This window comes from Camellia sinensis, chromosome 15 (assembly GCF_055761805.1).
Source record: "Camellia sinensis isolate YWXY chromosome 15, ASM5576180v1, whole genome shotgun sequence".
NCBI classification, from domain to species: Eukaryota; Viridiplantae; Streptophyta; class Magnoliopsida; order Ericales; family Theaceae; genus Camellia; species Camellia sinensis.
This window is the reverse complement of record NC_138975.1, coordinates 21,477,903-21,487,809: the sequence shown is the minus strand read 5'-3', so window position 1 is coordinate 21,487,809 and position 9,907 is coordinate 21,477,903. Positions and strand designations below refer to the sequence as shown.

General features: G+C 36.8%; 2 protein-coding genes across 9 annotated transcripts; one reads left to right on the top strand and one right to left on the bottom strand.

Annotated features, from left to right (window-relative positions):
- The first annotated feature begins 154 nt into the window (after positions 1–154).
- Positions 155–2,902, top strand: LOC114323915 (pentatricopeptide repeat-containing protein CRR2, chloroplastic). Its single transcript, XM_028271606.2, has one exon. It carries the CDS (start codon positions 474–476, stop codon positions 2,343–2,345), a length of 1,872 nt encoding a protein of 623 aa, XP_028127407.2. The 5' UTR covers positions 155–473; the 3' UTR covers positions 2,346–2,902.
- A 493-nt stretch (positions 2,903–3,395) lies between these two features.
- LOC114323913 (protein tesmin/TSO1-like CXC 5) lies at positions 3,396–9,583 on the bottom strand. Of its 8 annotated transcripts, none has more exons than XM_082909117.1 (10): positions 9,319–9,583; positions 8,970–9,224; positions 8,332–8,439; positions 7,699–7,879; positions 6,768–6,841; positions 6,488–6,584; positions 6,029–6,072; positions 5,839–5,930; positions 4,408–4,794; positions 3,396–3,796 (listed from the first exon to the last, which is right to left on the bottom strand). In XM_082909117.1, exons 2-10 carry the CDS (start codon positions 9,152–9,154, stop codon positions 3,735–3,737), a joined length of 1,230 nt encoding a protein of 409 aa, XP_082765243.1. In that variant the 5' UTR covers positions 9,155–9,224; positions 9,319–9,583; the 3' UTR covers positions 3,396–3,734. The 8 variants fall into 8 exon arrangements, with proteins under 8 accessions (XP_082765243.1, XP_082765241.1, XP_082765242.1 ...); XM_082909115.1 differs by having other exon boundaries at positions 6,681–6,841; positions 9,319–9,578; XM_082909116.1 differs by having other exon boundaries at positions 6,681–6,841; positions 8,332–8,400; positions 9,319–9,578.
- Positions 9,584–9,907: the final 324 nt, after the last annotated feature.

Here is a 9,907-nt window from a genome sequence, read left to right as displayed (position 1 = left end):
TTAAAAATACCAGTTACATTTTATTCTAAATATTATTTTTATTTAAAATTTTATTTTTATATATGGTAAAAAAAATGGCACGTGACCCCTTATCACCATATGACTCTGCACTACAACTATTTACAACTGAAAAAGCCAACACATTCTCTCACTCTTTTGCAAGTCTTTTCATAAAAAATTAGAGATTAAATAAAAAGCAACCCAAATTAATCCTTAATCATTCAAAAAATAGAGATTATAAATAAAAGATAAAAGGTGGACTCCATTTTTGGGTTGTTCTCATGAGAGGCTCACCCGGCAATATTTGAGTGATGAAAACAGATGGAGTCCTATTGTACCCATCTTACTCTACCACCATACCATCCAATCCTAGCCTTTCCCTCCACTAGCCGTTACTATCCCAACAGTTTTTCAAAACCTCTCTTACTTCTTCTTCTTCTTCTTCTTCTTCTTCTTCTTCTTCAAGTTTTCAAATGCTGCTTCAAACCACCACAAAACTAAAAAGACCATCTCTGTCTCAGTACACACTCCTCTCCTTTCTCATCAACCCCACAATCTCTGATTCATCATCTACTGTTATTCACCACCAATCCCAATCCCCATATCACTCTGTTCCATCACCAATTGATACCAAATCTGTCCTCCAATCTTGCATAGCTCGAAGAGCGCTTGAGCCCGGAAGACAGCTTCACGCCCACCTCTGCCTCACCGGCCTAGGACACGATACCAATTTAGCCACCAAGCTTGTCAATCTGTACTGTGTTTGCGACTCTTTGTGTAATGCACACCACCTGTTTGATAGAATTCCCAAGAACAATATCTTTCTTTGGAATGTTTTGATTCGTGGGTATGCGTGGAATGGGCCTTATCAGGTTGCAATCTCTCTCTATTACCAAATGCTTGACTATGGTATAGTACCCGATAACTTTACGTTCCCATTTGTCCTCAAAGCGTGCTCGGCGCTCTCTGCAATTGATGTGGGTAGGGACGTTCACGAGCACGTGATACGTACTCGGTGGGAAACGGATGTCTTTGTGGGTGCAGCTCTTATTGATATGTATGCAAAGTGTGGTTGTGTTGGCGATTCTCGGCGAGTATTTGATACAATTCACCTTAGAGATGTTGTACTTTGGAATTCTATGCTTGCCGCATATTCCCAAAACGGGTGCCCAGAGGAATGCTTGTCTCTTTGTGGCGAGATGGCATCGAATAGTGTGAGGCCAACTGTTGCAACTCTTGTCACCGCTATCTCATCTTCTGCTGATATTGCTGCCCTTCCGCAAGGGAGGGAGCTTCATGGGTTTAGTTGGAGACATGGGTTTGAAATTCAAGATAAGGTGAAAACTGCCCTAGTTGATATGTATGCAAAAAGCGGTTCTGTAAAAGTTGCTCGAAATTTGTTCGAGCGGCTTATGGAAAAAAGAATTGTTTCTTGGAATGCTATGATTACTGGGTATGCAATGCACGGTCATACTACCAAAGCACTTGATTTGTTTAAGCAGATGACCGGAGAAACTTGGCCAGATCACATAACGTTTGTTGGTGTTTTGTCAGCTTGCAACCATGGAGGTTTGCTCGATGAAGGGAAGGAGTTCTTTGAATCGATGATGAGAGATTACCGTATAGAACCAACTGTTCAGCATTATACATGCATGGTTGATCTCCTTGGGCATTGTGGTCGGTTGGATGAGGCTTATGATCTTATATTGCAAATGAGAGTGATACCGGATTCTGGCATTTGGGGCGCTTTGCTCAATTCATGCAAAATCCACGGAAATGTGGAATTAGGAGAACTGGCATTAGAGAGGTTGATTGAACTTGAACCGGACGATGCGGGCAATTATGTCATTTTATCAAACATTTATGCTCAAGCCGGTAAGTGGGAAGGAGTTGCAAAGCTAAGAAAACTAATGACAGATAGGGGACTAAAGAAAAGCATTGCTTGTAGTTGGATTGAAGTGAAAAACAAAGTCCACGCATTTCTTTCTGGAGATACATCGCATCCTATGTCTGATGAGATATATGCAGAATTGGAAAGGGTGGGAGGGCTAATGGCAGAGGCTGGCTATGTCCCAAACACAGCGCCTGTTTTTCACGATGTAGACGACGATGAGAAGACAAGAATGGTTTGTAGTCACAGTGAAAGGCTAGCAATTGCATTTGGACTTATTAGCACGCCCCCTGGGACCAAGCTTTTGGTAACCAAGAACCTCCGGGTATGTGAAGACTGCCATGTAGCAATCAAGTTCATTTCGAAAATTACGCAAAGGGAACTTATCATCAGAGATGTCAATCGATATCATCATTTTAAAGATGGCGTGTGTTCTTGTGGTGATTATTGGTGAACGGAATGAGAAATTGGTATAACTACTCTGGTTATGAAAGTATTACCTCTGTGAAATGTTTTCAGAATTCAAGAGCTAACCTGAAAAAATATTAAGAAAATGATAACTCAAATAACAAATTGAGGGGAGGAAAAGAAATGGATGCTTATACAAAGAGATGCAGATCCTTGTTGATGTGGATTATCTGGATTGCAGCCAGAAGTTTGCAATCAATTTGGATGATTTAGAGATGTCTACATTGAAATAATTAGGGACGATTAGTGTAGTAGAATGGCGGGTCTGGTCAGTTTGATGGTGGGTTGGCTTTCTTGATTTGCACCTAAACCAAGCCACATAAAAAATGTTTTTGGCTGCCCAACCCACACTGGCAACACTTTTAAACTGCACAAGGCAGAGCAGGTCAAGCAGGTTGGCCGGTATTTTGTACAACCTTAAGTCATTCAATTGATTGATTGTTCGTTCTTTTTTTTTTTAAGTTATTATTTTTCCTGGCTGTCCAAATTGTACTCTAAAGTTTTGAAGCTTATGATATTGCTGCATTAATTTTTGCTGGAGCACGATGACTTACTGCAGTAGGTTTTTGACCTTTTTTTAGCTTTTAGTTTTGGGTTTTTGTAAACCCACAAAAAACCAACACTGAAACCCGATAGAAAAAGTAGATATTTGAAGGTTAATGGAAGAATGCCCGTAAAAAAGCTAAAAAGCTGATCCAAACACACTTATAAAAGGTACCAGTACAGTCAATTAGTTTCTTCGCCTTTGAGCTAAAATGATTTTTATTTCATCTGGTTCTGTTTTTCATTTGTTCAAAACAAAATCAATGGAATCATGGAGTAGAATTTTTTTTTTTTACTTGATAAAGTTTTGCTTTCTTTTTGTCCTCTCTTTACTGCCATCAACCGGAAAATAGGATTGAATATCTACAAATACGCCAGCAAAGATAGGAATGGTATTCCATTATGCCAAGGATTTTTGCTACCTTGTATAGTTGGCTACTTGAACAAGGAATGATATGTATAAATTTGTAACAAGAAACTGTAGGAGAATAGATGGAATAAAGGGGCAAGTATTATGAATTAATTCTTCAAAGTCGTTTGCCACAACTAAACTAAAACATTTTATTACACTCCATTGAGAGAGCCAGATTAATCCATGGCACAAATTATTACCTTTTGCAAGAATATGTTGTGGACAGATGCCCTTCAATCTGAGTACTTAGCTTCTACAAATCTTGTGCAAATTTTGGTGTCATGTTCCCATTTTCAGCACGTTTCGCCACCCTCTGTTGGCATACTCTTAAAAATGGCTGGTACTGCATTGATGATTTTTTACGTTGCCATTGCCTGCAGTTTCTCTTTTGCTCAGCATTTCAGTTCCAGGATTTTCAGTTCAATTGTTGACAGATTCATTGTTTTTTGTTTCAGCTTTAGCTGACAAAAAGCATTCTGTTTCTGCAATGCCGATAAAAATGATAAAAGTCATCAATTACAGGGAAAATGTGCAGTCCAGAGAGGAGAATAAAATAATTGACAGCTTTGTGAGACTACCCTAGTATTCTTGTAAAATGATGAAGAAATTAAAGTTTGGCAATGATATACATGATTTCATTCTGAACTGGTCACAAGTTGACCAACGTAAGCAGCATAATGGAAAAGCATTGCGTCATCATGGTATTCTAATTCATGTACATACATAGACCAGTCAACTAAAAGCTTTTTAACATCTTCTGGTATTTAATTTAAGCTATGCAATACATAACTTCAATTTGATTGGAAATTAAACAGAGGAACAGTAAGATTATTAAGATTACTAGGCCAGGGTGCAAGTCCTCCTCCGCCAATGCATGTATGGCACATTTTTGGCGTAAAAGGATTAACCCCACTTAGCAATTAAGTTTAGGATTTATTAGGGTCTACCAAATTCAAAGACAAGATCAACTGAAAGAGACATGTTAAAACTTTTTTACAAATAATAGTTTTATCAATCTAGGTCCACTAAAGGGTATTCTTCAACATTTACTAGTAATTGGAACTACTTGAAAAGGATGAGATGTGATAACTACCTTTCATATTTCCACGTGTGATGAGCCTGTTAAGACAATTCTGGAATTTTACCAACACAAGACTTTCCTGCTCTGCATAGACATCTGTATTGGAGACATGGTTCTTTATCTGGTCTGAGGAATCATCTGGCATGAACGACATATCTTTCTCATCACACAGCAATGAAAGTGTTCTAGGAGACATTGGCACTCCTTTATGTATCTCAGCATCACCAGAGTGGGTATCACCATTGCTAGTCTTATTTTCCTGATCCCTGACCAAATAGTCATTTGGCATAACATTTTGAATCTCCGGTGTTTTGAGGCAAGTCTCCCCATCTCGATTAGCAAGAGAACTTGCTGTCTCGTTTTCCCTCACAGTTTGTACATTGACAGAACCATTTTGATCTGGAAATGATAAATACAGTACATAAATGAGAATAACTTTTTGTTAATGATATTTAGATGCACAAGCATTAATTGAAACTCAAAAATATTTCAGATCAAGTAAACAAACATTAGCTAAGTAAAATTTGGGATGAACTAGTACACATGAGCAAAACCAAGATGATAAAAACACTTGATTGAGGAACACGCCTAACAACGAGAAGTAAAACAAGAAGACAAATTCAAATTGGCAAAACCTACAGGAGGAATAAATCAAAAAGCCATTGAAAATGAGAATTTGTATGGGACGGAATGTTAGGCAACTAAGAAACAGCATGTAGAGAAAATGAGTGTTGCTGAGATGAGGATACTAAGATGGATGTGTGGCAAGACTAAAAGAGACAGAGATAGAAATGAGTATATTCGAGAATGGGTAGGAATAGTACCGATAGAAGATAAGTTGAGAGAGAATAAATTGAGATGGTTTGGTCATATACAACGGAGACCAGTAGTGAAGAGATGCGATACAGTGATAGTAGATGGCAGTGTTAGGGGAAGGGGTAGACCTAGATTGGCGTGGACTAATGTAGTAGATAGAGATATGAATCTCCTTAATTTGACTAACGAAATGGCCTTGGATAGAGTCGAGTGGAGAAGAAAGATTCAAATAGCTGACCCCATTTGATGGGACTTGAAGCTTTGTTTGGTTTGGTTTATTGAAAATGAAAATCTGAGGAACATGACACAATTACTTTAGTTTCTGCTAGCCAGTAACAAGTATTGACATCCAGGTCTAACTAATCAAACCAAACTCGTAATTGTGCACACACAGACTTATAAAAGCTATGATCTAGCAGCAAAAAGAATGGACGGACCAAAGTATTTTCGGAAGTTTTTGAATCTCCCAAAGTTCACCCATTTGGCACACAACTACATATATTAGCTCTGGCCAATGTTAATGTTTTGATTACTTAAAACCAAGATAATAACATTTCATAAACTGTTAAAACCTTACACACAAACTTCAATCCAAAAAAAAAAAAAAGGAATTTTTTCTTACGACACCTGCTAGAATCTTAGCAGTTTGTGACACCAACACCAAAGCCGAACAAAGCTCCCTCATGTCTTGCTGTTGGATGGTACCTGCTAACAAGGACCTGCAGCCATGACAAGCAATTCTAGTTAGTTCTTATCGGAAAACGATTTTATTGTTTTTTAGTCTGCAAGCAACAGCAATGCAAGCAAAGGTATAAACCTGTAAATGATCTTTGAAGAAGCCAATGCTGCAGAACCAACAACCTGATCAGAAATGATTTAATTAACTTTAATTTAATGAAAAGAACTACTATTATGCTTCCATGAGTTTCAAGCACAGCTTCGATTCCTACACTCGAAGATGCATGATCAAAGCCATCTAACATGGAAAGTAAGATTCTTGCAGCATATAAAAAATTAAAAAAATTAAAAAAAACAAAAAGAGAGAAAAGAAGAAGAAGAAGAAGTTAATTCCCGTGTTGTTGGACATGAATATGCAGCTACTTACACTGATACTGATAATAGATCTGTTGAAAATGAACACCTTCTCACATGAAAAGGACGTACATGACATAGAAACTGGATACATGTTATTAACACTTGAACAGCTAGGTTTTTTTTTTTTTTTTTTTGGTCCGATGGGAATTTTCTTTTAGTTAAGATGATAAGAATGTATTACCTGCTGATCTTGTGTGAACCTGCAAATTGGTGGACCCTCCCTATTTGAACCAAGAAAGCTATCCAGATATTTCCTCTTCCTGGGTTTTTGAGAGAACCTATAGCCAGAGAACCCAACAGCATCAGTTATGGCAGAATTTGTCTGCTTGATGAAGGCAGTGGATTTAGTATTGCTCCCATTAGAAAGAGCCAACCTCTCTTCACATTTTCTGAAATTCTTGCAGCCTACACATTTGCAATTCTCAGAGCAAAGGATTTTAGCTTGGAAGCACTCACAATACCTCTTGAGGCACCCTGATTTTTTGCAGTGGCATCCTTTGTGTTTTACAACTGGCAGAGTACTTTTTGCTTCATCCTAGGTTTGTTTCAGAGCAGTTCAAATGCAGTCAAATACCCAAAATAAGAAAATGAAAGGTAAAAGGTGTTTGATAGCAAACCAATATATATGCTGAGGCAATGAATTATATCGACTTTATAACAAGAAATCAAAACCTTAATTCTTAAGTAGACCTCAAATTACAAAAGAAAAGGAATTGCCTTGAGCAAAAACTTTTCTTAAGAAAACAACTGCACATTGTCGCAGTTTAGCCATTAATTAATAGGATCATTTCAAGCAATTGGCCTACCATGTATAAGATATGTCTTAGAATAATGATAAAAATTTGATTAGAGATAATAAATTTTTCTTTATCATTATTTAAATTGATTTCAGTGTTTCATGGTTGCAACTTTCCAACTAAATAACAACCTGAATTACATTGAACAAAGAAAAGGCATACTGAGTAAATGAAAGATGAAAAATGGCATGAATGTGGACACAAACACGATTGATTTCGGTGTTCAACACAAATACAACACCTTCTTAGAAGTGTTTGTGCTTCTTAGAAAGGCTTATCTGATGAAAGATGAACTAGATCATGTCATGTTTAATTTGTCTCATTAACTTCACGTGAGTTATGAATAACAGAAGCAGAAAGCTCCCAAGAGCTGTAGCTCTTGTTGCTAAAACCGCTCTGTCAATTTCCAATTTTGGACACAAAATTAATGGAAGTGGGATAATTTCATTAATGCTTGAGTTAGCATAAATGTATTATGTTAATAGGTATGACATTTTGTTCAAGTCACATGGCCAGCCATGAAAAATACAGAAGCCAGAAATCCATTCAGCCAGAGAAATGATTTTTTCAAAACCATTAAATTACAATGCCATACCTCATTATCATTAGTTCTGTGAGGACTATTGGCAATAATCTTTGGCTTGAATGCATTTGGATTACGCTCTAAGGTAGATTCCATAGCTATTTCCCTAGCAGCCTCATTCTCAACATTATTTTGACAATTAATGCAGCTGCACCCATTACAGTATGTTCCAGAAGCAAAACATTCACAGTACCTGACCATTTTGTGAATTAGCATTATTAGTAACAAAATATAACCAAAGAAAATATATGGAAGAATATTCTAGGAATACCAACTCCCTAGTCCCTTCTTAATTCATCATCATTAAAGAAATAAAGAAAAAGAAATGAGGATGTTGTAGTTTGAGTTGGTTTGTCTGTACAATTAATCTAACAGAACTGCTCAAGTAACATTAGTGATTTTGCAAGAGTTCGAGACCAAGAAACAATGGTGCGGTGATTTAAAAAGCTAAGTTATCAAAACAACATTCCAATCTTAACTGTGCAATGAATATAACAGAAATACATAAGTGACATTAGTGATTTTGCAGGAGTTTGAGACCAAGTAACAATGGTGCAATGATTTAAAAAGCTAAGTTATCAAAAGAACATTCCAATCTTAACTTCAAGCATTAACCATATGCATACCAAGAGGTAAAACACTTACAACTTTAAGCATCTTGATTGTTTGCACTTGCAACGTTTTTGTTCCTTTGTAGCACCATCTATGAGTTCCCTGTCAGTATGTGATTGTACACTTGAGCACCCTGAGTTACTATTCAAAATATCAAAGAAACATCTTAAGAGTCGCCACAAATTTCTGAACTTGAAATCAAATATTTTCTACAATGATTGTGCAGCTCTAAGAATTGCATTGTACTCAGTACCCAACAGATTCATGTTCCTACCAGATAACAATTAAAGAGATAATTTAGGCATTATTTCAGGAGAGTAACACAATTTCTAGGTAGCAAACAAATGGGACACGAAATTTATTCATATGTAACAATTAATATTTTGAATAGATCCAATGAGTAACAAACAGAAAAATTGAGTTCAAACTCCTCAATTTGGTTGCTGGGAAACAGGAGAACATCAAAAAGAAAAATAAATTTCAAATCTTTTTTCACTTAATCAACATCAAATTTTCAAGAAAATTAAAATCATTAACTTAAATGAGTCTTGCACAATTTTTTCTCAAATTTCTTTTCCTCGTTTTCTTGGCAACCAAACAAGCCTTGGAAAAAAGGCCATACTTCATCAATGAACAATCACTCATTATTGAGTCATTGAAGAAAAACCTACATTTCAGGCAATGGTGAATGAGGAGAACGACACGGAGGCAGATTCAATTCGGTCTTGGACTTTCGCTGTGACTTCGATTTCTCCAGCGGCGCAACCTTCAACGATAAACCGTTTTGGTTAGCGAAATCCAGCTGCCTAGCAAGCTTTTTTGGCGGGAAACCTGGTTTCTCTGCTTCTCGCTCCATACGAATCTACGAACCGAACCCTTTTTGGCGGGAAATCCTCATTCTCACTTAGTTCGGTGACGACCAACACCTGGAGCGAAGACGACAGAGATCAACATCAAATCAAATCAAATCAACACTGATCAACTCAACTCAAAGCATTAGCATCAAGGAATCGTCAATACTTTCAAGAAAGAGTTCAAATTCAATCAGATATCAATCCGAAGAAACAGAGAACTCGGTTTAGCGGCGGAGAACGGCGAGAGATTCCGGCGATGGCATGAGTTCCGGCGAACTCGGAATCGAAGAGAGTGATGTTTTTGGTGCGAAAGATTTTTTGGAAGCAAAGTTTTGAAATTTAAGGGGAGAGAGAGAGAGAGAGAGATGCGTATATATGATCAGAATGAATGAGATATGAGAGAGGTGAGAGAGGCGTTTTTGTATTGCGTTTCATTTGATTTTGATTGGAAGCATAAATTTTGTGAATAATGGACGGTGTGATGTGAGTGGCGGTTTCATCCGACGGTGGAGATTTAATTTGGTGATCCCATTGTTGAAATTCAAATATCTTATGATTGTGATTTGTGAGCTTGTATCCTAAGATTTAACCTTCTTTCATTTTGTTTTTTGGAAAAATTCCTGTACAATTTTTGTTTTCTATAATTAATTTAAAGACACTTTAAAAACATTTCAAAACTCAAGTTCTTAGGATATTAAATCAAAAATATCACCATACCCTATAAAGTAATTTTTTTTTTTAATGTTATTTATCTA

What these genes read in the sequence shown, in the direction of transcription:
- LOC114323915 (XM_028271606.2), top strand. Translation starts at nt 474, where the DNA reads ATGCTGCTTCAAACCACCACAAAACTAAAAAGACCATCTCTGTCTCAG.
- LOC114323913 (XM_028271600.2), bottom strand. Translation starts at nt 9,154, where the DNA reads ATGGAGCGAGAAGCAGAGAAACCAGGTTTCCCGCCAAAAAAGCTTGCT. An exon ending in AACTGCTAAGATTCTAGCAG is followed by an intron (nt 4,795 to 5,838) that starts GTGTCGTAAGAA and finishes TATCATTTCCAG; the next exon opens with ATCAAAATGGTTCTGTCAAT. An exon ending in CACACGTGGAAATATGAAAG is followed by an intron (nt 3,797 to 4,407) that starts GTAGTTATCACA and finishes TCGGCATTGCAG; the next exon opens with AAACAGAATGCTTTTTGTCA.